This window comes from Mauremys reevesii, linkage group 11 (genome assembly GCF_016161935.1).
Source record: "Mauremys reevesii isolate NIE-2019 linkage group 11, ASM1616193v1, whole genome shotgun sequence".
Taxonomy (NCBI): domain Eukaryota; kingdom Metazoa; phylum Chordata; order Testudines; family Geoemydidae; genus Mauremys; species Mauremys reevesii.
The window spans coordinates 46,396,218-46,423,289 of record NC_052633.1 but is presented as its reverse complement, the minus strand read 5'-3'; the positions used below and the strand labels follow the sequence as shown (position 1 = coordinate 46,423,289).

General features: G+C 48.1%; 1 protein-coding gene across 34 annotated transcripts in view; it reads right to left on the bottom strand.

Annotated features, from left to right (window-relative positions):
* The window catches only part of BAZ2B (bromodomain adjacent to zinc finger domain 2B), a 343,490-nt gene that overhangs the window by 112,055 nt on the left and 204,363 nt on the right, over positions 1-27,072 (bottom strand). For 30 of the 34 annotated variants that reach the window (XM_039493566.1, XM_039493561.1, XM_039493551.1 and 27 more), the window contains 2 exons: positions 17,483-17,647; positions 14,062-14,255 (listed from right to left, as the gene is read on the bottom strand). In XM_039493566.1, the coding sequence (XP_039349500.1) occupies positions 14,062-14,255; positions 17,483-17,647 (359 nt within the window). The remainder of the gene's footprint in view (positions 1-14,061; positions 14,256-17,482; positions 17,648-27,072) is intronic. The other 4 variants (XM_039493574.1, XM_039493580.1, XM_039493585.1 and 1 more) reach the window with 1 other exon arrangement.

Sequence of the window (27,072 nt, the reverse complement as noted above, 5' to 3'; positions counted from 1 at the left end):
CACCGTGAGGTGGAGGGCCGTCAAGTCTGGGTGACGGAGAGTGCCGTGATCTTGGGTTATAAGATCCAGGTGAAGTGGCAGAGGAATTGGGCTGGCTAAGGAGAGACGGAGCAGCGTGGTGTACCAGTGCTGCCTGGGCCACGCTGGCGCAATCAAGATGAGATGTGTTCTGTCTTGTCGGAGCTTCAGCAGGACCCTGTGGACTAGGGGGAATGGGGGAAATGCGTAGAGCAGATGATGAGTCCAGGGAAGGAGAAAAGCATCCGACAGGGACCCGGTGACAGGCCTTGAAAGGAGCAAAAGTCCTGGCATTTGCAGTTCGCTCGAGATGCGAACAGGTCTATGCGGGGAAACCCCCACTGTTGGAAAATTGTGTGGACGACATCCGGTCTCAGCGACCATTCGTGGCAGAGAAAAGATCTGCTGAGGCAATCTGCTAAGGAGTTGTTCACGCCTGGGAGGAAAAACGCCACTAGGTCTATTGAGTGGGCTATGCAGAACTCCCACAGTTGTGTCGTCTTGTGGCAGAGTGGGGAAGAGCGAGTTCCCCCTTGCTTGTTGATATAATACATGGCCGTTGTGTTGTCCGTAAAGACGGAGACACAACGGCCGCTGAGTTGAATTTGGAACGTCTGGCACGCGAGGCGTACTGCGCGTAGCTCCCTGACGTTGACGTGCAGGTTCAGTTCCTGCAATGACCAGAGCCCCCACGTACGAAGGTGGCCGAGGTGAGCCCCCCATCCGAGGGACGAGGCGTCCGTCGTCAGGGAAAGTGAAGGCTGAGGCGGATGGAATGGGACCCCTGCACACACTTGGGATGGGGTCAGCCACCAGTCCAGGGAGCAAAGGACGCTCGTTGGAACGGTGAGCAGGGTGTCCAGAGGGTCTCTGTGCGGGCGATACACCGAGTTGAGCCTCAGCTGAAGGGGGCGAAGGCGGAGCCTGGCATGCTTGGTTACGTAGGTGCAAGCCGCCATGTGACCCAGGAGGCGGAGGCAAGTACGGGCCGAAGTCATGCGAGAGGTCTGAAGCCCTTGAATGATCTGTGTGAGGGCCTGGAATCGAGGCTGAGGAAGGTAGGCCCTGGCTAGAGAAGAGTTCAGGGTCACTCCGATGAAGTCCAGCCTCTGGGTGGGTATTAAGATGGACTTCTCCACATTGAGTACCAGGCCCAGGCGCGTGAACAAGTCTCTGATCACTGCTACATGCTGCTGTACTTGGGTCCGCGAACTCCCCCTGATGAGCCAGTCGTCTAGGTAGGGAAAAACGCAGATGCCGTGCCGACGGAGGTAGGCGGCGACGACGGCCAAGCACTTGGTAAATACCCTTGGGGCTGTGGATAGGCCAAAGGGGAGGACCGCAAACTGGAAGTGAAGGTGATTGAGGGTAAATCGTAGAAAACGCCTGTGCGGTGGAGAGATAGCGATGTGAAAATACGCGTCCTTCATATCGAGGGTGGCATACCAGTTTCCGGGATCCGGGGTAGGATCCAAGGAGACCATGCGGAACTTCAACTTTAGCATGTATTTGTTGAGGTCTCGCAGGTCTAGGATGGGCCGGAGGCCCCCTTTGGACTTGGGGATCAAGAAATAACGGGAATAAAACCCCTTGCCTCTTTCTCTCTCTGGAACCTCCTCTATCGCTCTGGTAGCGAGGAGCGTCTGCACTTCTTGTAAGAGGAGTTGCTCGTGAGAGGGGTCCCTGAAGAGGGACCGGGAAGGAGGATGGGAAGGTGGGGGTGAAATGAATTGGAGGTGGTATCCACGTTCCACTGTGCGGAGGACCCAGGCATCGGAGGTCAGCCAGGACCACGCCGGGAGGAAGTAGGAAAGGCGGTTGGAAAAGGGAGGGAAAGGATCCTGGATAAGAGCTGGTAGGCCGTCCCCGGGCGCATCTTCAAAATGACGACTTCGGCCCCGCCGGAGGCTTAGGTGCGGCCCAACCTTGGGACGGTTGTGGGCCAGGCTGTCGTCGACGTCCCCCTCGACCGCGACGTCTACCCGAGTCTTGCCTGTACTGGGGCATAAAATAAGGCCGGTTAAGCTGGGGACGGAACGGACATCTTTGGGTTACAGGAGTGTGCATCCCCAAAGTACGGATAATAATCCTATTATCCTTCAGGCTTTGGAGCCTGGAGTCCGTCTTCTCAGAGAACAATCCCTTGCCGTCAAAGGGAAGGTCCTGGACAGTATATTGTAATTCGGGGGGAAGATTCAAACTCTGCAGCCAAGAGATGCGTCACATGGTAATGCCCGGCGGCTAGAGTCCGGGCTCCTGAATCGGCAGCATCCAAGGAGGCTTGCAACGATGTCCGAGCCACCTTTTTACCTTCCTCTACGAAGGCTGAAAATTCTTGGCACGAGTCCTGAGGAAGCAGTTCTTTATACTTTTCCACCTCAACCCATGTATCATGCCCGTAGCGGCTCAATAAGGCCTGCTGGTTAGCCACTCGTAGCTGTAGGGCCCCCGCAGAGTAGACCTTGCGGCCTAGCAAGTCCATTCTCCTTGCGTCCTTAGACTTAGGCGCTGGGGCTTGTTGACCGTGGCGCTCCCTGTCATTGACGGATTGGACCACTAACGACGAGGGTGGAGGGTGGACATACAAATACTCATATCCCTTGGAGGGAACCATATACTTGCGTTCCACCCCTTTGGCTGTGGGAGTAGTAGAGGCCGGTGTTTGCCAAAGGCTGTCAGCATTCGCTTGGATAGTCTTAATGAATGGCAGGGCCACCCTGGTTGGGGCGTCTGCCGACAAAATAGTGACCACCGGGTCGTCCACCTCCGACACCTCCTCTGCTTGGAGATCCATGCGTAACGCCACCCGTTGCAGAAGATCTTGGTGTGCCCTCAAGTCAATCGTGGGGGAGGGGGGGCCCTGAGGACGAAGACCCCGCTACCGTTTCATCCGGGGAGGCGGAAGAAGATACCCCCGGGACGATGGTGTCCTGCCCAGCCTCTGGGTCCTGGGAAAGTTCCTGGTCGAGAGGCTCCTGAGCAGGCTGGAGGGGTGGTGGTACGTCCATCTGAGTTTGGGGGCAGCTTATAGTAGCCTCTGGGATGCGCGCTTCTGATGATACTGCACGGGTGGTAGGCAGAGGAGCACCTTGGGCCTGGTGGTAAGCCCAAGGAGTCCAAAAACCCCATTGACGAGGGTCTTGGTCTGTGTATTGGGCCTCTTGGAAGATTCCCAAGGGCACCTGAGGGTCCTGCTCGACCACATAATAGCTGTCAGCCTGTGATGATGCCGACGCGTGCCTAGAGGGCCATGGAGGGGCGGAGAAGCCTTGCGCCGAGGTGCCGACTGATCGTGTTCCTCTGTGCTCTGGTGACCGGTGTCGGGAGACAGAGTAACCTCGAGAGCAAGTACGGGACCTACGACCGGCACGGTGCCAGGAGGTCGACCGTGACCTCCACTCTCGGTGACGAGAAGGGCTTCGAGAGGCACGGCGTCCGTATCGGCACCGAGATCTGGATCGGTGCCGCGAGTGACGAGTCGGAGAGCGGGAGAAAGACCGGTGCCGCGAGTCTGACAGGCGCCGCGTGGCAGAGCGGTGCCGGGACTGCGAGCAGCGTTGCGATCGATGCCGAGAATGAGATCTGCGGCGGGACCGGGAATGCTTGTGAGACCTGGATCGGGAGCGGTGCCGATCCGACTCGGTGCCGGGAGGTGGTCTGAGCAGCGCCGGCTTGCCGATAGATCGGGGCACCTGCACCGTCGGCGCTGGGGGTGGAGGCGGTGCCGGGTCCGTTAGAGCAATGAGGTCCTTTGCCGCTGTGAAGGTCTCAGGAGTGGACGGCAATGTGAGCTCTACCACGGCCAGTGCCGGGGAGGACACAGGATCCGGACTCGACGGCCTCTGCGGGGCCGGAGTCGACGGTACTGGCAGAGTTGCCGGTGCCGGAGCTGTCGGTGCCGCGGCAGGCTTCGGTGCCGGGCGGTCCGGTCGCGGCGCACTCTGCAGCCTCAAAGCGGGTGGTGCCGAGGTGGCGGCGACCTTCGCTTTTTTCACCTTTGGCGAGAGAGAGCGTCTTGGGGTCGATTTCGGTGCCGATGGTGCTCTCTGTTTGGGCAGAGAAGAGTGGCCCTGTGCCGAGGAAGTAGTGCGAGAGTCTGAAGGCGGTGCCGAAGCCGGAGGGGTTAAGGCTGCCTCCATTAGGAGCTGTTTGAGTCTGATGTCTCTCTCCCTCTTGGTGCATGGCTTGAAAGCCTTGCAAATTGGGCACTTAGAAGATAAGTGCGACTCTCCCAGGCACTTTAAACAGGAGCTATGTGGATCTCCTGTAGGCATATGCCTGCGGCAGACTGAGCACGGCTTGAAGCCCGGGGAGCCGGGCATGCGCTCCGGTCCCGGGCGCGGGAAGGGGCTAATCCCCTAACCCGCTAACTAATATAACTTTAGACTGACGAAAACTATTAAAACAAGAAAAAACTAAAACTAAGATAATAACTATGTACAATTTTACAATAGAATAACTATGAGGAAGCTAGGGAAGCGGAGGTCAGGCAAGCTGCACTCCACTGTTCCAATGACCGACACGGGCGGTAAGACGGAACTGAGGGTCGGGTGGGTCGGCTGAGGTATATATCCGGTGCCGTTATGGCGCCACGCCAGGGGGCGCTCAGCTGACCCACTGGGGTTGCTAGGGTAAAAATCTTCCGACGAACGTGCACGCGGCGCGCACACACCTAACTGGAATGGATATGAGCAAGCACTCGAAGAAGAACATTAAGACAGGGATGTCATGTCAGATGTAAGGGGCAATGTGAAAAAAAAAGGCATGAAGCATAAAGGCAAATATTAGCAGAGTGCAAGATATAAAGGTAGAGGGTAGGGAGAAACAAGGTTTAAGATGTAGGCAGGGACAGAGAAGTTGAACAGCACCTTGAAAGCAAGGATGAGATGTGGGTAAACTAGATAGATACTGATACATGGAGCACTGAAGATGTCATAGAGAGAATGAGATAGTGTCAGACCAGTAGGAAAGGAAAATAATTTACACTGCAATATGCAGACATGTTGAAGAGCAGAGCATCAGGGTGTCTGGAGAGAACAAAGTGACAATACTTTTAAGTTACAGTAGTAATGGGAATATCTAAGAAAGCATCTTTAGAAAAGTTTTTTTCTTTACTTACCTTTTAAAAGGAATATATCAGAGGTTTGGTATAGTTAAGTAGCTTTTTATCATGGCTACTGAACAATAATCATATTACTGAAACAATAGGAGCCTGAAAAGAACTGAGATTTCTATGCTGAAATCTCAAAACTTGTTGTTTTAAGGGGATTTATTGGAATTAATTGTACGGACTGCTAACCATACTTGTGATACACCTGGGCTGAATTTACACGAGGGTGGAGCTATTTGCCATTTGCGATAGTTATTAAACACAGCATTTAGAACAAATGAAGTTTTAATTATTGGTCAATCACAGTGTTTGAATTTCTATTATGGGCTTGTCGAGACTGGTCTGACTGCTTCAGTAGCTGTAGGGCTTTTGCCACGTCTTTACCCTATATGCAACACTGTGACTCATGATACTTACAACACTATAAAATAGGTACTTATATCCTGTGCAACTAGTTTCAGTGGAGCTGCTTCTACTTACTCAAGGTCAGAATCTGGTCCTAGATATTTAGTGATTTAAATATGATATAAAGAGGAACAATGTTTTTATCTTCCTTTCAAATACTAGGCACAGAAGTAGGATATGTCTTCATGAAGGTTAAGGTCTTAAAATGAAACAGAATACCATGATTTGCAAGCAGTAAAATGAGCAGAACTTCCTGAGATCAGATATATAGGACAGTATTTAAAATGGGTGTTTACTGTGTTTACAATACCTCTGTCAGTAGAATAAGAATCACCCAAAAGAGTGCAATACATTTAACTATTACAAATAGTAAATACTCAGCTTTTAATGACACCCACTGGATGTATGTTTATAATATCAGCTTCTTGAGCAACCAGAGATACAGCAGGATGATGTTGACAATCAACTTGAATGCATATAGCAGTGACACTAACGTAGTCTCCCAGGCCTGGTCTACACTGGGTTGGAGGGGGAATCGATCTAAGATACGCAACTTCAGCTATGAGAATAGCGTAGCTGAAGCTGACGTATCTTAGATAGACTTAGAATCACTTACCCGTATTTTTCCGTGTATAAGACGCCCCCATGTATAAGACGACCCCCACTTTTCAAACCCAAAATTCAGAAATCAATATTTTAAACATAAAACAGAACACATTTTTTTTTATTTAGTAATTAGGCAACATTTACATACCAGTACTATGATATTATGCATCACACTTAGCTTTGAGCAAATCACTTTATTCAGCCTCTATTGCATCACTGCTTTCTTCTTCATCACTTTTAGTTTCGAACATATCAGTTTCTTCAACTTCTATTGCATCACTGCTGTCTACTGAGTCACTGTCTATATATATATATGAGATCATCCTCAGTTCTGTCCATGGCATTGCTGATTCCACATTTCTTGAAGGACTTCACAATCACCTTTTGTTTGACGCCATACCATGAGTTTAGAACCCAATTGCTAACCTAGGGCGGCATGGTCGCTTTTTTGTTTGTTTGTTTTGCTGCTCTGGCTGCCCTGTAGGGGATGGAGGAAGGGAGCGCCCTGCAGCAAACTCCGCAGGGCAGCCCACGTCCTTCCCTCCCTGCCAACTGGAGCAGCGCGGAGCCCTCCCGCAGGCGTCGCGGCGATGGGGCCGCGGGGTGAGCGCCCCGCTGAAGCGCTGGCCGCCCCCCTTCTGTCTCTCCCCCTCCGCTCCCTCCCCTTCCCCCACACTAGACCAGGCGCGCACTCTGCAGCACAGGGAATCCCCTGGCTCCTGCCGCCCTGAAGGGTTTTTTGTTTTGTTTTTTTCCTGCTTTGCCAGCCGCGCCATATCCCCACCCCCCCACTTTGCCGCTACGGCCGCGCTATGTTTTTGTTTTGTTTTGTTCTCCCCCCCTCCCCCCCGGCTTTGCTGTGCTGCAGGGTTTTTTTTTCCCCCCACCTGCTTTGCCGCTCCAGCCGTGCTGGGTTTTTTTGTCCTCTCCCCCCCACCCCCTCGCTTTACTGCTCCGGCTGTGCTGCAGGGTTTTTTTTCCCCTGCTTTGCCTTTTTTTGTTTCCCTTACCCTGCTTTGCCGCTCTGGCTGCACCGTGTTTTTTATTGTTGTTGTTGTTTCCCCCCCTCCCACTTTGCATTTCCAGCCACCGTTTTTTTGTTCCCCCACCCTGCTTTGCCGCTCTGGCCACGCTGTGTGTTGTTTGGTTTTTTTCTCTGCTTTGCCGCTCCAGCGCGCCCCCCCACTTTTTTTTTTTTTTTTTTTGCTTGGGGCGGCAAAAAAGCCGGAGCCGGCCCTGGATTGGAGGAAGCCTGTTTGCAGAGACAAGCTATCGGCAGTTTCGCTCGTGATTGGAGGTTAGTGATTGGAAGAAGCCTGTTTGCAGAGACAAGGTATGGGCAGTTTCGCAACCGCACGGTTCTCTCCTTGGCTTACTTCCGTGTATAAGATGACCCTCAATTTTTAGTCTAACGATTTTAGGAGAAAGTATGGTCTTATACACGGAAAATACGGTACTTTGCGTCCTCGCGGCGCGGGATCGACGGCTGCCACTCCCCCATCGACTTTGCTTTCGCCTCTCGCAGAGCTGGAGTTCAGCAGTCGACGGGAGAGTGATCAGGGATTGATTTATCACGTCTACATTACACATGCTAAATCGATTCCTGATATATCGATCGCTACCCGCCAATCCGGCGGGTGATGTAGACGTACCCCCCAGACCTGAAGAAGAGCTCTGTGTAAGCTCGAAATCTTGTCTCTCTCACCAACAGAAATTGGTCCAATAAAATATATTAGCTCACCCACATTGTCATGCCACAGTCAAGAGAAAAGAGTTTGTGAGTGGGTCCACCTCAACTTGCTAGGGTAAACATGTAAAAACTACAACTTGCTCTGTGTGCACCCGAGTTCTAAAACATATTAGCTACCTCATTTTTAGAAGCACACCTTTTCATACTGTAGACAAGGCGTGGCAGGGTAGGGATAAGACCCCCTTTTAAGCCCTGCCAAAATGCTGGCTGCAGCCTGGTTTTTTGGCCAGGAGGCCAGCTGTAGAGATGCAGGTACTCAGCAGGGAGCCCAGCTTCAAGCCCTAAGGAAGGCTGGCTCAGAGAAACATACTGAGCTAAGTAGTGACAGCTGGGCCGGAGCAGGAGAAGGCTATAAAAGCCCTGGGCAAACCTCAGTGAGGAGGCTAGCCTGAGAGGAGACAGGAGGGCAGTATCTCTGTCTCCTTGCCAACAAGGAAGCCTCAAGGACCAGGAGATCTTGCGGAGGGCCTATGGGGCACTAACTGTTGGGGGATCAGGGAACTGCACAAGCACTGTAAATAAAGACACTGGGGTGATTCAAAAAAAAGAGGCATGGAAGACTCTTTATAATACCAGCCTAAACACAGGGTGCAGGCCCAAAAGTGGGAGAGCCTGCATGGGACCCTGTGACACAAGGCCATAGGGAAAGTGATCACCCTAAGAAGAGGGGTCTGGCATACTCTTAGGGACAATACAACAGCAAGTTCTTGCAGACGGATGTGATAGAAGCATGACTGACAAGGGAAGATAATTAAACATGCTCAGTTCTTCTTTCTGAGGGTTTGAGTGTGATAAGCACAATAGGTGAAAGTAAAGGAGAAGCATGGAGTATATTCCATGTATAAAAAAGCAGACTCTCCAGTAAGAAAAGAGGTAGCTGCTTTTGGCATACAACTCCATATTCTGCCACCAAATGTCTAGGGACAAATTGGGAACCTCACTGCATTGTGCATTACTGTTGCAGTCATAAGAGTCTCAGCTTGTAGGCTATTCAGGCCCCTTCTGTAATAGGTAAAAGCCAATAATGGTTGGACTGGTCACATTTCTACACAAGGGGCACCAATTTAGTATAAAAAAAGAGAAACAGCATTGTATGTTTATAGGATGTGTGTGGGGAAGAGGGGGGTATAAGTGCATTTAGAGGGTCAGAAAAGGGTAGGCTTGACCAAGGAGTTTCTGCAAATGACAGCATAAAAGATAAAACAGCTAAAATATGCAGACAAGTGGACAGCGAAGAAATAAAAAAACAAACAGAAAGAGAGAGAGGAAATTGTAGGAGAAAAATAATCTGTAAAAGGGAAATTTAAAACAAACACTCATGGGGTCGTCTCTAAAATATTTGCTGACAAGAAAAGAAAAGCAAGACACTATAGAAGAAAGAAGTACATCCATACAATAGTGATTTTTGCACCATTGTCTTATCTGAAATATATAAGAGAAGACTGCAAAGAGATTTAAATTTGCCAAGATATTGGTCAGAACAGCTACTTTCTTAAGGAATATGCAGAAGAAGATTTAGAAGTAGGTAATAACAGTTTTTTTCAGGGAATACCGAAGATACAAAATAATAAGTATATGAAATTAAACAGCCAAATTCTACTCTGACTAGCAATCCCATTGAGTTCAATAAGGTTCTAAAGGGTAACCTTGGGCAGAATCTGGCCCCAAGTAAACAAGCTATGTTATTTGAATTAGCCTAGATTGGCTGTGTTAACAGAACATTTCAATTGCTCAGCAAAATACCATCTAGATTGAATGGAATGAATAAATCCAACAAGCAGCTTTTTGCCCCGCAAGATAATGCTTGGTGAGGTGATGCCAGAAAGTAGTTTCAATACTTGACATTAAGTGGTATTGAAATTTATGAATCAAATACAGCTGAAAAGCCCAAAAGTGAACATTACAGCTCTAGAGGGTAAGGGATGTAGTGGAAATGTATTAAGCCACCTTTGCAAATCCTGAATCCTTTGACCAGCAAGACACAACCTGACCTGGCACAAGGCCATAGAGTTGTTCTTTCTCACACCAGCTGCCATTGGACCCAAGGGACTTCAAACTGAAGATGAAGTAGCAACTCCCTGATTCTGCCTTCTTTTCCTCATCCACCCTTCCTATACCAGGTTGGGAAAACTGGGGTGCATGCCAGCCCTACCTTGCCCAACCCAATAAAAAAATTCCTGTACGCCCTGGGAACCCTGAAATAGATTGTTCACCAGTTTTAAATGTTGTGTGTTGCTGGAGCAGCACAGCAGGCTGATGAATCTGGTCCTGAATTTATACTATGTAGTCTATTTCTTATACTCAGTTAAAGGTGGAGGAAGTCTGAAGGGAAGCGAATTAAAGTATACTGAGCTGCCACCTTTTAATGCTTTGGAGCAGAACATTAGAGTTATGATCATACAGTAGTATGAAACTGTTTACTTACACAGTGGGAAACTAGAAAAGGAGCAATTTTAGCCTTAGTGATGAGTAATTCTGAGATCATCTGAGATAAAGATGTGGGAGGGGAGTTAGCTCGCCATCACCATTATGTTATGTTTATATTTCAGAGCCTAACAAGACCAAAACAAGAGAACAAAGAGATATACATTTTCAGTAGAGGAAATTCTATAAGAATGCACATAGGACTGTAAGAAACAAAGGGTATGTTTACAATGCAAAACCAAAAACCCTGCGGCGGCAAGTTTCAGAGCCCGGTTCCACTGATTTGGACTCACTCTATGGGACTAAAAATAGCAGCGTAGATGTTCCTGCTCAGACTAGAGTTCAGGTTTTGAGACCCTTCCCCCCCACACCAAATTTCAGAGCCAAGTCTCCAGCCCAATTGAAAACATCTACAGTGCTGCTCTTAGTCTAGTAGCGTGAGCCCCATGAGCCTGAGTCAGTTGACCCAGTCTCTGAGACTTGCTGTTGCAGGGTTTTTTTGCAGTGTAGATGTACCCAAAGCCAGAGAGCCAACAAAATAGGGAACTGAAAACTGCTCTAAAGAATGAAAATGTAATGACTTAGTGTTATCCTTGTTACCTACCAATAGAGTGACCAGATGCCCTGATTTTATAGGGACAGTCCCAATTTTTGGGTCTTTTTTTTATATAGGCTCCTATTACCCCCCACTCCCAGTACTGATTTTTCACATTTGCTGTTTGGTCACCCTACCTATCGATAACACATAAGGAGACAAAAAACCTAGTGTAGATGAACAAGAAAGTGCAAATACATTATTTAAGAACATATGCATAAATTAAAATGTCAGTTACAGAAGAAGACTATAACCAAAGAATGAAGTTTAAGAAATGGGGAAACAATATAAAAATTAAAAACAAAAAGATTTTGAAAGACAATAACAGAGATGTAGGTAAATAAGTTGTTTTAAAATAAATGAATAGGGAGTATAGTCTCTTACAGACAGTAAGAAAATTTAAAAAGCGAGGTAGACAATGTTATAAATTAAATGGCACCTTATGTTTCAAAGCATAGAAATAGGAAACAGCATTTCTAAGAGGAGCAACAAAATACTGAAGTTGACTAAATTTATGTCTGAAAAATTCATACCCTTATTATTTACCTCAACTCTTGTCCTGTTCTGACCTTACTAGAAGTGTAAGCTGTTCACAGCACAGAGCTTTAACAGGGCTATATAGAGAATCGTCACCCTTAAATCCTGACATATTTTCATTAACTTAATAGATATGTTTACCTCAGTATCTGAAGTATTATCTGAACTTCCTTACTATAGGGAATACTACATTTACAGATACACAGTTACTACAAATATAAAGGTAAAGTTATTTAGTTATCTAAGGCAACTGGCAAGTATTTAAGTGTCCAAATTCCATGGACATATTTGAAAATATCAGCCTATGTCTCTCAATGTATCTCTGCACTTCTTCTTGATTCCACTTTGCTGCTGAACTAAGAAAAAATGACCATCTTCACACTTAATCCTTTTATCTTCAGACAAGGCACCAACACCAAAAACACTGAAGTACTCCTTTGCACTGAAGGTCTGATGCTGTCTTTACTTTTGCCCATTTATTTTCCTCCAACGATCTTCCATGTCCCCAACAGATCACTCAAAATCCCACCCTAATCCCTTCCCCCTTTTTTAACTTCAGTTCAACTACGCAACCTTTGAGTTTCTATTTAAAATGCCAAACACAAAAGTGAGTAAGTGACACAAATGTAACAATGGCTCCAGGTACAGAAACAGGTGAGGAAAAGAATTTAACAGAAGAGGGGATTTCTGAGTTCTTGTTTATAGCTTTGTTTATAGCTCTGTATATCTTGACACCAGTGGCTTGAAACCCAATTGAAATCTTCTATTGATAAAGGGCTATCAGGTCCATGGTACTGACCCAAGCATGGGTCTTGTAGAGAAGAGCTCAGGATGGAGAACACTAACTGGGGCAGAATTAGAAAGTTCTGATTTAAAGAAAGTCAGTATCATTTACAAAAAGAGATGAGAACCAACAAATATAGGTTACATTATGAGGGAAATGACAATAAAAATTTTTTGACAGACAAAAGCTCTGGACATTCTGTAATTTACCCAGCTTTGGAATCAACAGTGAAAACAATCACATTTTGTAAGTTATCTGAATGGATAAAGAACTGTCTTGGTTTTAAAGCCAAGTGATACTTGGTGAACTGAAACAATAGAGGTGGAAGGTGGAAAGTAAAAGCAGTAACAGAACAAAATCTACCGATGATTCAGAACTGATAGTTAAAGGAAACAGACAATACAAAGAAGAGGGGAGGAGGGACAGTGACAATCAGAATGATTTCTACAGACTAAAATTAAAGGCTGATAATTGGCTTATCCAGCTCAGTTTGGAGACTGAGGCTTAGGTCCAAAAAATGAAATTTGAATGATTTCTACTGTTTCATGGTTATGCCACAAACTACTCTGCAGGAAGAGAAAACTGGAGGTAGAGAGAGTTAACATTCTAATACCTTCGGCACTGTGCTTAAGGTCAGTAAAAAGCAAGCAAACACCTGGAATACATAAAGAGAGATATTATTAAAGATACTGTGTCCTGGGAAATTCCCTACTTGTGTATGAGGCAGAAATGCGAACACATTTGCACGCAAATCTTATGAACTGATACAAAATTATTCTTCAACTGCTCCATTTCTAAATTTAATAAACAAATCTGGAGAATCTAAAAAGCATAATAAGATTCCGACACGCATAGCAAAACATACCAATGCATCTGAAGGTTGTTAGAGGGTGCATGTTTAAACAGTATTCTGAGGTAAAATGTACTTTATACTTTTGGTGGGACAGATTTTGTAAAAAGACTCCCTAGATAAGCTTGTCATCAAGGTAAAAGAGAGTAAGTAAGTTATCCAAGCCTGCATCTTAAAACACCTAAAAATCTTAGATCTTTAGATGTTTTGCACGTCCCAAGCCACACAAAAAATAAAATTAAAAACATATGGTGCTTGAGAATGTAGCGTGGAACAGCAACAATCAGACTATTGCAATGAGAAGGGGCAAGAAGGTTATGGTATCAAGTGACTGCCACAAAAAGTATCAGAATTAATGCACTTCTATCCTTTGACATTTAATCTAGTTATTGGCAGCTGGTACTGTCCAAGTCCCTTTCTTTCTAACCACAAGGAGACTGAATTCTAGCCTCCAGTTTCTATTGCTTGGACATAAGTAACTTGGGACTCAGTGAAGCAAAGTACTTAAACAGGTGCCTAACTAAGCATGTGAGTAATCCTACTGCAATGAAAATACTTGTGCTTAAAGTTAGGCAAATGCTTAAGTACTTTGCTGAATTGAGGCCACTAATAATACTTCCATTACCTCATAGATAGGAAATCCCACTTAGGAAGATATGTGAATCTTTTCTCAAAGTGCCAAAATGTTCTTTTTACTATGAAATTCAATGCTATCTTCCCAAGCATGCCCAAGTATGACTAATCTATTCAGGTTAGTGGAACCTACACATAAAGCTCTAATGCTGGCTTTTAGTTAATGGGCATAATCAACTGGTGCAAGGTGAGAAATCCTGCATTAGAGAAAAAGGAAATCCCAAGACATTGGCAAAGAGGATAAAACACTTTATATTATAATCTTAATTGCAGACAACTGAGTTTTAAAGGCCAATACTATAATCTTGCATCTTTAGCCATGAATCAGCAGCTTTTTTAGGTTATTTACCTTATCTTTGATTTTGTCAGCTCTGGTATCCAAAAGCTGGGTTTTGTTTTGTTCCTGGTTACATTTGCGACCTCCCCCTCCTGAGGTTATAGCCTTTGCTTGTCCTGCAGAGCTTGCAGTGGTAGTGAGCAATATGGATGTGTTGACCCCAGATACTGATGTTGTACTGTTCCCATTTACTGATCCATTCACACCTTAAAAAAATTAAAAACTGTGGTTTACAGAATTGCAGACATTAAGCAGTCACTTCCATAATGAGTTATGGTCATATTAGCCTATATTAAGGGTACCTGTAGCAAGGGGTCAGAACCATCAGATAAAGACATTTAAATCTTACAATATACTGTCCTATAAAACACAACTACCCCAAGAAAAGGAGTAATTTGGAGGGGGGGGACTGTTGTTGTTTTTAAGGAAAACATGACAATATCAATAAGGAGACATAGAAGACTGGATTGAATAATTTGTAATTTACTGTCAGAAATCAAGAATTGTCTATTTTCAACAATACACTCAAAGTTTAGTCAGTAAAGATACAATTTACTCTGTTGCAAAATAAACAGCTTAAAAACATACACTGTGCTAAGCCTCTGCTAGGAGGAATCTCTTCTTATCTTAAAGGCAAAGAGAGAAGTGTGTGTAGGAAGCTGCATCTGCAGCTTGTTATTGTACAAGGCCTGTTGGGGAGTGGAGAGATATCAATGAAGAAAAAGTGAGAAACTTGAAAGAATTTCATTTGAAATCAGACAAGTTTTAGTTTTACAAATTAGGTTTCAAAAACTAAGTTTTTCAAGAGGTAATCCTTGACACACACATAATTTCCCATTCTGGGGTTCTGGAATCTTGAGCACGTGGACTTGGGAGCATGGACGAGGATGCCAAAAATTTCCTGACTACTGCCCATCCATCAAGATCTCAGTTAAATTATATAAATTATAATTTATACTACATAGAGAGAGGATATGTGATGGCACTGGATAAAGGTTTTATTGGTGTGAATTTGGAATAATTGCAGTAAGAAATCTGAAGGCCATGTCCAATTGATGCACCGTCATTTTTTTTAAAAAGACGGCACTTAGAGGCTTGCATGACTAAGGCACAAGTCCTGAACTCAGCATCTGGCCCAAATACCTTGGCTTAATGACACACAGGGTGTGGGTGTGTGCAGGGAGAGGGGCCCTCTCTCACTACCACCCCCCAAAATCTCCTGGGGAAGTGAGCTGAAAAACAGGAACATCTGTAAAATTATGATATCCCATGGCTCTTCCCCGCCTTTCCCTGCATACTGCTACCTGGGTGTACAGTCCCCCCCAGCCCCCCCCCCCAATGGATGATGACAACTATATTATATTGCTTGGTGAGATGATATACTATATCATATCAACCTAATCCTAAAAAAACAAACAAACTGTGTGTGTGGTATGCAATGGCCTAGATATATAATCACAGAAAAACAAGAAATCAAAAATATATGTCCTAGAAGAGGTATTCAGTGATTGAAAGCCCACACTGCCAAAATAAACTCATACTAAATTGTTTAGATATGGCAATGATGATGATGATTGATGATGATTTCAAAGTAAAACTCATGCACACTACCAGAAAATAGATTATATAGGCCAGGGGTCGGCAACCTACAGCACGCGTGACACCTTTGGCACACGAGCCCATTTTGCCTGGCACGCGGCTGCCAGCCGGGGTCCCGGCCGCCGGCCCCACTCAGCCCGCTGCTGGCTGAGTGAACGGAACCTCAGGCCGGCAGGAGGCTGAGCAGGGCCGGCGGCCGGGACCCCAGACCAGCAGCAGGTGCACACCCCCAAGCTCCCTCCTCACCGCACTCGGGTTCTGCGGCTCCCGGGAGTGTGAGCTGCCGGGGCGCAGGACCCTGAGCCTGCTGCGGGAGGGGTGGCAGCAGCGGCTCACACTCCTGGGAGCTGCAGAGCCCGAGCACGGCGAGGGGGGAGCTGGGGAGAGCATGGGGACCGCCGTCCACATGTATCTGCTGCAGGAGGCCCCCCTCCGGGGGGAGCAGTGGTCCGCAGCCCGGGCCGGCGCGCCCCCTGGCTCGCCCCTCACCACGCTCGGGTTCTGCGGCTCCCGGAAGTGTGAGCCGCCACTGCCCCTCCTGCAGCTCCCCCCTTCCCGCTGCCTCAGCACACCATGTGGAGTTTTGCCTCCATGTGGAGCCAGCGTCTGACCAGCATGGGCCTGGTAAGGGGAGTCCCGGGGGACAGTTAGGGAGCAGGGGGAGGGTTGGATGGGTCAGGAGTTCTGGGGGTCCTGTCCGGGGTGGGGAGTGGTTGGATGGGGTGTGGGAGTCCCCAGGGGACTGTCTGGGGGCGGGGGTGTGGATAAGGGTTGGGGCAGTCAGGGGACAAGGAGCAGGGAGGCTTAGGTAGGGGGTGGGGTTCTGGGGGGCAGTTAGGGGCAGGGGTCCCAGGAGGAGGCAGTCAGGGGACAAGGAGCGGGGGGGCGGGGGTGGGGGTTCTGACCGGGGCAATCGGGGTGGGAAGTGGGAGCGAGTGGATGGGGGTGGGGTTAGGGCAGGGCTCTCCCCTCTTTTTTGATTGTTGAAATATGGTAACCCTAGGTGAGGGGAGAGCCGAGGGGCGTATGGGGGCTGGCGCCCACATATATCCACTGCAGCCTGCAGGAGCCCCCGGGGGGCGCTGGACTGCAGCCTGGGCAGGAGGAGTGGGGGGGCGCAGCTGCTCCCCGCTAGCAGCACCGCTGCCCTCCTGCACTGTGCCAGCTCCTCCATGGCTGGGGCTAGCTGCTGCCGTAAGCAGGATGCTCTGGCTCTCCGGTGCCTCCGGAAGGCGGCTCCTCCCTGCCGAGCTGCTGCAGAGGCCCAAGCCCGGCAAAGCCAGTGAGTGTACTTGGGGCGGAGGCCACCTGGGAGGGGAGGGGAGGGCTCACGGGGGGACTGTGCACCCTCCAGGGGAGTTCAGGGGGCGGGGAGGGGGGAACCTGGTCTGGGGAGCAGCCCTGGGCACGGCTGGCCCCTGGGGTCTATAAAGGCTCGTTGGGATTTGCCCCTTAATGAACTGATGTGCAAGGGTGGGGGCCCAAGGTGGAAGTTTTGCCTAGGGCGCAAAATATCCTTGCTCCGGCCCTGCCCCAGGGGGTACGTGCACCCCAGGTTAATAACCACTGCACTAAACTGATAAATTCTGCATTTTAATTTAATTTAAAATGAAGCTTCTTAAACATTTTAAAAAACTTGTTTACTTTACATACAACAATAGTTTATAGACTTATGGAAAGAGAGACCTTCTAAAAACGTTAAAATGTATTACCAGCACGCGAAACCTTAAATCAGAGTGAATAAATGAAGACTCAGCACACCACTTCTGAAAAGTTGCCGACCCCTGATATAGGCTCAGGCTTGTTTTATTCATGTTACAACTTCAGCTGTTACCTTTTTCTAAACCACCTCGACTATTTTTTCCTGTAGTTCTTGAATGGAATGAACTGGAATCATGATTCTGGGCAGGAGGAGCAAATAGTGGTGGAATTCCCAGAAGAGGTGGGAAAAAAGCAGCCCCTGTACGAGTGTGCACATCTGTTCGCCACCATTCTGTACCTCAAAGAAGAAGAAAAAGGAAAAAACCCAAACATTAGTTATCTCACTCAATTTATTTTTTTAAATCTTCATCTAATGAAGCTTCTGTGTGCAATTTACAGCAGATCCACAAAATAAATTCTGCCTATTTTGAAGTGACTTAGAAGTACAAGCGTCACTGACTTTCTCTGGCACTTACACTCTGAAGCTATTTAAGAGCTTGTGAAAATTACACCCTAAATTTTTATTTATTCCCATTTTGAAAACAAGCATACAAAAAAAAACCCTCATCAGTTGCAATACTGAGGTGACCACAACAAAATTACATTGGTGCTCGAGAATACCATCAGGAAACACAGGTCACTTTTGCATGCTTATCATCCGTCATGTGAAAAGTGAGAGTGAGTCCATGCTGTGCCTCTTCAAAGGTGCAGCCCAGAACTCCGAGGTCAGGGAGACCAGGTGCTAAGGTACCTTTATATCAGGTGAACCCTCCCAATTTTTATCTACTCTGGGTTCTCTATCGTAACTTGAACATCCCTGTAGACCTCTCCAAATTGAGATAGCCTGGGACTGCCCTGTGGTACACAGTGATGCCAGGAACCTGTACAGCTCTGCCCCAGACATGACCACTGTGCCCCCAGCCCTGCCTCAGTTTGTCCCCTACACCAACGCTTGAAAAAAGGGTCCTTAAAAGGCAATCTTTTAATAGTAGTAGGTTTTTTGTTTTGTTTTGTTTTACAGAGCATGGGCGGGGGGGGGAATCCTCCCACAGCCAGAAAGTGCTGTCAGGGCTCCTTTATGCCACTCCTGCACTTCTACACAACATAAAGAGGCCTGAGTAGGGGATGAGAATCTCAGTTTGAAAACGTTGAAAAAAACTGATAATGTGTTTTACTAACAAAACAGAAAACCAGTTTTAGTCTTGAATAATTCACGAAATCTCCTTTTTTCAGGCAGATCAAATATACAACCATTTGACATGGTCCCTTAAGTAATCAAAATAATTGAATTTTAAACAGAGCAGCATCTTAGAATTTTTGTGGCATCTTTCACCTGGCAAGTCCCCAAAATACTATATATTAAATATTGTACATAAAACAGAGACATGATGGGTCAGGTAATATCTTTTATTGGACCAACTTCTGTTGTGAAAGAGAGAAACTTTTGAGCTTACAGAGCACTCAAGCTAGACCAATAAGAGACATTACCCCCTCTCTAGTATACTAGGACCACCATGGCTACAACAACACTGCAATTATACTGTACATATGGCACCTCAGACACACAGACATCTCTGATGCAGAGATTAGTAGTGAGGTAGACAACCTGTGCAACATTCACTGCCCAACAGTGCTGATGCCTGAGCTTGTACGGGGATCCATGATGGCATACGAATCTGCCCAAGACAACTGTTTTGCAGTATCAGGGCCATAGTTTGTAATAGCTGCTGAAGTTACTGCAGTGGAGCCAACTTAAAAACACTTGTTAGAATGAACACATTTATTCAGCAACAAACCAAAACACACAGCATAATCCAGAAAAGAACTTTTACATCACTTCTAAAGGAATAAAAAACTGTTAAAAGAACAAGCTCCTTTGCTTAAATAAAAAAAACTGGTAAAACAACTGGTTCATGTTTTGGCAAGGGGAAGACCTTTTTGAAACTTCTTTTAAATAAAAGGGGGGCGGGGAGTGGGGGGCGCGGGTCATGATCTTATACTACCTGTAACAAGAGAGTGTCAGAAATAAGATCCGTAAATGCAAATATGACATAAGTACAAAAAAAGTTTGGACTTAATAAAACAAAGCAGTTAAGCAAGTGTGTACTGTTACATAAAATACTGTAACTTCTGAAAGAGAAAGGGAACTTACAGTTCCCTTCATGGCTTGCCACACTGTTTTTGTTTGTTTTGTTTTGTTTTTTTAAATGGTAGTAGCAGCTCTTTTGATTGTGTTGTTCAACAGTAAGGAAAGAAATTGTCATAACGTATTATACTATTTTACACAACAACAACAAAAAACCAAATAACCTCTCTCAGTGTTGCTGATCAGGCCAATGGAGCATAAGATTATGGAGTAAGCTTCCAAGGGAAAAAATGGAATTCCTATTACTAATATGATTAAAAGTATAGACTGACAGAGCACTAGAAAATACATGGTACGGAACAATCTGCACAAGTAACAGGATAGACTAGATGACAAATAGGCCTTTTATATCTAACTCATGTCATTTTTTGAATTAGTGTCCTCCTCTTGGAAATTGCTGCTTTAAGGGTTCCTCTGTGCAATTATGCTTTTAAAAAAACAAAACCAAATATACTTTAAAAAAGCAGCAAGCACATGCATCAGCTTTGAGTAAGTTCCATGTGATCAAGTTGAGAACCTGAAGAATCCATTGCTCTGCTCCACAGGAATGCTTCATTTTTAAAGAGATGGTACCAACTTCAATACAGTATGAAGATGGAAATTGTACCAACAGGAGGCAAAATTCTGCTGTTATTTACACTGATGTCAATTTCTCTAGTGAAGTTAATAAAGTTACACCTGATTTACACCAGTGTAGTTGAGAGTAGAATTTAGCCTTTTATTTTAAAACAGTCATTTAGAATTACTATTTAAGAAGAGAATTTGGAAAGGATGGTTAGATTACGTGTCATGTTTTACATTCATTGGCTGACACTATTAATGGTTATGAAAACTGGATTGTGAACAATGCCGGTGACAAATACACTGATCTTATAACCTGCTATGGTGTCACTCAATATGAAGTATGTAAACTAAACAAAGAGCAATGAATTCACAGTAAAATGTGGTGGAAGGTGATTACTGCTCAGAAAAAGGTAAAAATATTTGAGATGTATCAAGATGTGGAGACTACCTGAGAAGGAGAATACACTACCATGTGCTAAGAAGGGAACACAAAGAGAATGGTGACAGGGCAGCACAAAGGATGGAATAACACAAATACCAAGCAAGAAAATTGCTTGTCCCTGGTGTGATGTGCCACCTTCAAAGATTCAAATGACACAGAATGGCTATGTACAGTTATATAGCTATGTATAGTTATGTAAACTTTCTATATTGTCTGATATTATACCAAATGGGATGTATGAACTCAAGACAGTCTTTTAGCAGGACAGCAAAGCAAAATTCTCTGAGAAAACGTAACACTAAAACTCTCTCTATATACAATCTTAGTCATAAAAAAACTGTACCTTTATAGATAAGATGCTTCCGGGTTAACTGAAGCACCCAAGAGGTCTCTTTTCCAAGACCATCACTGAAAAGCAGATAAGTAATGATTTAGGGCCTGATCCTAAGGGATGCTGAGGAAATGCAACTCTCATTGAAGTAAAATAAACAATTTTCTTAAACACAAAGGATTGACATCTATGGTAAATGTGGATGTTCAACATCTCTCAGAATAAGGCTTAGAGTAAGTAACTGTCATTCTATTGCACCAACATCAAGTAGATAAAATGGTTACAGCTGCATGAATCATTCAGCGTAACAGAGACAAATCACTGAACTACAATATTGTCCCAGGATTAAGGTCTCCTGCTCTGAATATAATTTTAACCTTCTAGACTTCACCTCAACATGCATTTCCTCTAAATGCCTTGCCTCTGTCTAGTTGTGAACCTTTATCTAGTGACAACATTCTACTTCTGTTCTATTCACATGATCTCTAAAATATAACTAGGTCATTTTGGCAAACAAAGAAGACGGTTACTCACCGTTGTAACTGTTGTTCTTCGAGATGTGTTGCTCATATCCATTCCAGTTAGGTGTGCGTGCGCCGCGTGCACGTTCGTTGGAAGATTTTTACCCTAGCAACATTCGGTGGGTCGGCTGGGCGCCCCCTGGAGTGGCGCCGCTATGGCGCCGGATATATACCCCTGCCGACCCATCTGCTCCTCAGTTCCTTCTTGCCGGCTACTCCGACAGTGGGGAAGGAGGGCGGGTCTGGAATGGATATGAGCAACACATCTCGAAGAACAACAGTTACAACGGTAGAAGCAGCAAAGAATCCTGTGGCACCTTATAGACTAACAGAAGTTTTGCAGCATGAGCTTTCGTGGGTGAATACCACTCACTGATGTGTGCCTGCGCATCCGAGAAGTGGGTATTCACACAAACTAAAAACTCAAAAGCAAAAACTGTCTTCTATCTTCTTTGTGCTGCTGCTACTACAGAGACTAACTAGAGACCCACTGATACAGTTACAACGGTGAGTAACCATCTTTTCTTCTTCGAGTGATTGCTCATATGCATTCCAGCTAGGTGATTCCCAAGCCTTACGTAGGCAGTGGGGTCGGAGTGAGATGTTGCAGAATGCAAAACTGCTGAGCCAAAGGCTGCATCATCTCTGGACTCTTGGACCAATGAGGCAAAGGTGTGGACCGAGGACCAGGTAGTTGCATGACATATCCCCTGGAAGGGTATGTGAGCCAGGAAGGCAGCAGAGAAGCCTGAGCCCTGGTGGAATGTGCAGTAAGGTGGCTCGATGGAACATGGGCCAAATCACAGGAGGTGCGGATGCACGATGTCATCCAAGATGAAATCCTCTAGGAGGAGACAGGTATGCCCTTCGTCCGGTATGCCAGTACGACAAAGATTTGGGGGCGTTACGAAAGGGCTTTGTCCGCTCGATATAGATTGCGAGCGCCCTACGGATGTCTAGGGAGGGCAATTGTTGCTCCCTTCGCGATGAGTGTGGCTTCGGAAAGAAGACCGGAAGGAAGATATCCTGGTTGATATGAAAGGCCGACACCACCTTAGGGAGGAAGGCCGGACGTGGTCACAACTGCCCTTGTCCTTGAGAAACACAGTATACCGTGGGTCCATCGTGAGAGCCTGAAGCTCGGAGACTCGTCTGGACGATGGAAAGGCTACAAGGAAAAACTGTCTTCCAGGACAGGTATATCAGCAAGCATGTTGTCAGTGGCTCGAATGGGGCAGTCATAAAACTGGTTAAAACCAGGTTGAAGACCCAGGTTTTGGTGGGGCCAACTGCGGGGTATAAACGCTCCAAGCCCTTGAGGAACCTAGAAGCCACAAGGTGTAAGAATACGGAGCGGCCACTCTCCGCTGGGTGGAAGGTAGAGATGGCTGCCAAGTGTACCCTTAATGATGACCGCGCCAGGCGCTGCTGTTTGAGAGACCAGAGGTAGTCCAAGATGGAATGGATCGGAACCTTGGTGGGAGAAACATTGTGCGTTTTGTAGCAGCAGGAGAAATGTTTCCACTTGGCCAGATACATTAACTGAGTAGAAGGTTTCCTACCACCCAGGAGAATCCTGTAGAACCGAGGCAGAACAACGTAACTCGGATCGGTTTAGCCACGCAGCAGCCATGCTGTGAGGTGCAGGGATTGCAAGTCTGGGTGGTGAAGCTTGCCGTGATCCTGCGTTATGAGGTCTGGGCAAAGAGGCAGGGGAATAGGGTTGGCTACCGACAGGTGTAGCAACCTGGTGTACCACTGCTGCCTGGGTCACGCTGGAGCGATCACGATCAGGTGCGCTCTGTCCCTGCGGAGTTTTAGCAGGACCCTGTGAACCAGCGGGAACGGTGGAAAAGCATACAGCAGATGGCTCATCCACGGCATCAGAAAAGCATCCAAGATGGAGCCCGGGAAGAGGCCTTGGAATGAGGAGAACTTCTCTCTCTTTGTGTTCTTGCGAGAGCGAAGAGGGCTATGCGGGGAAAGCCCCACTTCCGGAAAACGGAATGGATAACGTCCGGAGGAATCGACCACTTGTGAGACAGGAAGGATCTGCTGAGGTGATCCGGCAGAATGTTCCGGACCCCTGGGAGAAAGGACGCTACCAGGTCTATCGAGTGGGCTGTGCAGGAGTCCCAGAGCTGGATAGCTCTCTGCAAAGAGGGGAGGACCGTGCTCCTCCGTACTTGTTTATGTAATACATGGCCGTTGTGTTGTCCGTGAACACCGAGACACAACGGCCTTGCAAGTGCTGCTGAAACGCCTGGTACACAAGGCAGACTGCTCTCAGCTCTCGGACATTGATGTGCAAGGCCAGCTCTTGAGTCGACCGAAGGCCGTGAGTGCGAAACTGACCCAGGTGAGCAGCCCAGCCGAGAGATGGGGTGTCCGTCATGAGGGACCCCGAGGGGTGAGGTGGATGGAACAGCATCCCTGGATACACCACGGAGGGCGTCGACTCCCAGTTGAGGGAGCCTAGGATGCTCAGGGGGAACGAGGACGACCATGAGTATGCTATCTCTGCCTGGGTGGTACACCGAGGTGAGCCACGATTGAAGTGGACGGAGGCGAAGCCTGGCATGTTTGGTTACAAACGTGCAGGCAGCCATGTGACTCAGGAAACCTAGGCAAGTGCGAGCCAAAGTTGTCGGGAAGGTCCGTAGACCTTGTATAATTGTTACCATCGCCTGAAACCGAGGCTGAGGTAAGCAGGCTCTGGCGATACTGGAGTTCAGGATGGCCCCAATGAATTCTATTCCCTGTGTGGGAATCAGAGTGGATTTTTCTATATTGATCATCAGGCCTAGACGCAAGAATAGGTCCGTGTCGATGCCCACATGACTGGTAACTTGGGCCCCGGTGGTCCCTCGAATGAGCCAATCGTCTAGATACGGAGAACATGTATCCGACGGTGGCGGAGAGAGGCGGCGACTACAGCCATGCACTTTGAATACACTTGGGCTGTATAGAGGCCAACCGGGAGGACCGTAAACTGGAAATGGCCACAAACCGGGGGTACCTTCTGTGTGGAGGAGAAATGGCGACGTGAAAATACGCGCCCTTCATATCGAGGGCGGCATACCAGTCTTCGGGATCCAAGGATGGGATGACGGTCCCCATAGATACCATACAGAACTTCAGCTGTACCATGAACTTGAGTTCCCGCAGGTCTAGGATAGGTCTGAGACCTCCCTCCGCCTAGGGGATTAGGAATTAGTGGGAGTAGAACCCTTTGCCCCTTTCGTCCTTAGGTACCTCCTCTCTAGCTCCGATGGAGAGGAGCGTCCGCAGCTCTTGCAAGAGGAATCGCTCGTGAGAGGGGTCCCTAAGAGGGACAAGGATGGGTAGGCTTTTGCCCCATTGATGGTTAGAAGGACCCTAATTTTGGCTCCTTTGGGGTCCCGATTGACGCCTACAACCGCCTAAGCCACACCCGCTGGCAAAGCCCTGTCTTTGTCTAGGCGCAGGGTAAGAGCAGTGAGGTTGGGGACGGAAAGGTCGGCGCTGAAGCACCGGCGTGTGCATGCCGAGAGAGAGCGCAAAGTGACCCTGCTGCCCTTTAGGCTTTGCAGCCTAGGGCCAGTTTTTTCAGAGAACAGGCCTTTGCCATTGAAGGGCAAGTCCTGTATAGTGTGCAGCAGCTGCAAGGGAAGGCTCGATAATTGGAGCCATGAAATGCGCCTCGTGGCAACACCCGAGGCCAGAGTCGTGGCAGCGGAGTCAGCTGCATCCAACGAGGCCTGGAGGGAAGCTCTTGCCAGCTTCTTCCTTTCTTCCAGGAGGGCATCGAACTCTTGACGGGAGTTCTGAGGAACCGACTCTGTAAATTTGCCCACCACCGTCCATAGTAGCGGCTAAGCAGGGCTTGCTGGTTTGCTACGCGAAGTTGCAGGGCCCCTGCCGAGTACATCTTACGGCCCAGTAAGACCATTCGCCTAGCCTCCTTGGATTTAGGGGCTGGCCATGGCGTTCCGTCTCATTGACGGACTGGACGACAAGGGAGCAGGGGGGACGATGTACATATAGGTACCTGTAGCCCCTAGAGGATACCATGTACATGCATTCGACTGCCCTGCCCGCGGGTGGGATAGTGGCTGGAGACTGCCAGATGGTATTCTGATTGGCCTTGACTGCGGAATGAACAGTAGGGCCACTCTAGTGGGGGCAACAGCCGACAGAATGTCTACAACCGGATCCTGTATCTCCGAGACTTCCGCCACTTGGAGATTCATATTGAGTGCCACCCGTCTCAGGAGGTCCTGATGGGCCCCCAAGTCGATTAGAGGAGGGCCCGAGGAGTACGCTCCTGCCACCGCCCCATCTGGGGAGGAGGAAGAAGAAAGGCCAGGGACAAGCGGGTCCTGTGTGGGCTCGTGGCCCTGGACGACCTCCTGATCCTTGGGGACTGGGAGTCCGGTGGCTGAACCGGGCCTTCCTCCATACCGGTCGGAGGGGGATGACTAACTATTGCCTCTGGTACCCAGTGCTCTGACGGAACAGAGTGCGATGGGATCACAGGTACGCCTTTGGCCTGATGGCACGCCCAAGATGTACAGGGTGACCACTGATGGGGGTCAGGGTCCTGGGGCTGGGGCACCTGGAAGACTCTGGTGTGCACATCCGAATCACAGTCCTGCGCGTATGCAGTCCTGCATGTTTGGATGGCCATGGAGGAGCTGAAAAGCCCTGGCAGAGTCTCCCTCTCTAGCTGACGTCGCTCGACGCGGCACTGGGTATCGGTACCGGGAGGCATACCGGTACCGGGAGCGAGAACAGGACCTGCGACCGGAGCGGTGCCGGGAGGTCGACCGAGATCTCGAGGCTCGATGTCGGGAGTGGCTACGGGAGTCTAGTGCCTGGAGCGGTGCTGGGAGCCGGATCAGTGCCGAGTGTACCGGGCCGGCGAACGGGATGCTGATCTGTGCCGCGAGTAAGACCGGTACCGAAGTGGAGAACGGTACCAGGACTGCGAGCAGCGTGGGCACCTGGATTGGCGACGGGACCGAGAACATCTGCGGGACCGCGATCGTGAACGGTGCCGCTCTGCGGTGCCAACGTGGGGTGGTCTGATCAAGGCAGGCTTGCCGATCGACTATATAATCCGCACTGGCGGAGCCGGGGATTGAGGCAGCGCAGGCGCTGTCATTGCAATCAACTCCCTCGACGTGGAAAATGTCTCTGGTGTGGAGGGAATAGTGAGCTCAACCACGGTTCGCACCGGGGAGCGTTCAGGCACCAGACTCGATGGCTCTTGCGTGGCCGGAGTCGACGGTGCCAATATTATCAGTGCCGCGGCAGGTATCAGAGCCGGGCAGTCCGACTTAGTATAGCGCTCGGACTGCGGAGCAGGCGGCTCTGACACAGCTTAATAGTGAGCTCAACCACAGCTCGTACCGGGGAGCTTTCAGGCACCGGACTCGACGGCTCTTGCATGGCCAGAGGCGACGGTGCCGATATTGCCAGTGCCGCGGCAGGTATCGGAGCTGGCGGTCCGACATAGTAAGGCGCTCGGGCTGCGGAGCGGGCGGCTCTGACGCAGCTTAATAGTGAGCTCAGCTACGGCTCGTACCGGGGAGCTTTCAGGCACCGGACTCGACGGCTCTGGCGTGGCCGGAGGCGACGGTGCCGATATTGTCGGTGCCACGGCAGGTATCAGTGCCGGGCGGTCCGACTTAGTACAGCACTCGGGCTGCGGAGCAGGCGGCTCGGACGCAGCAGG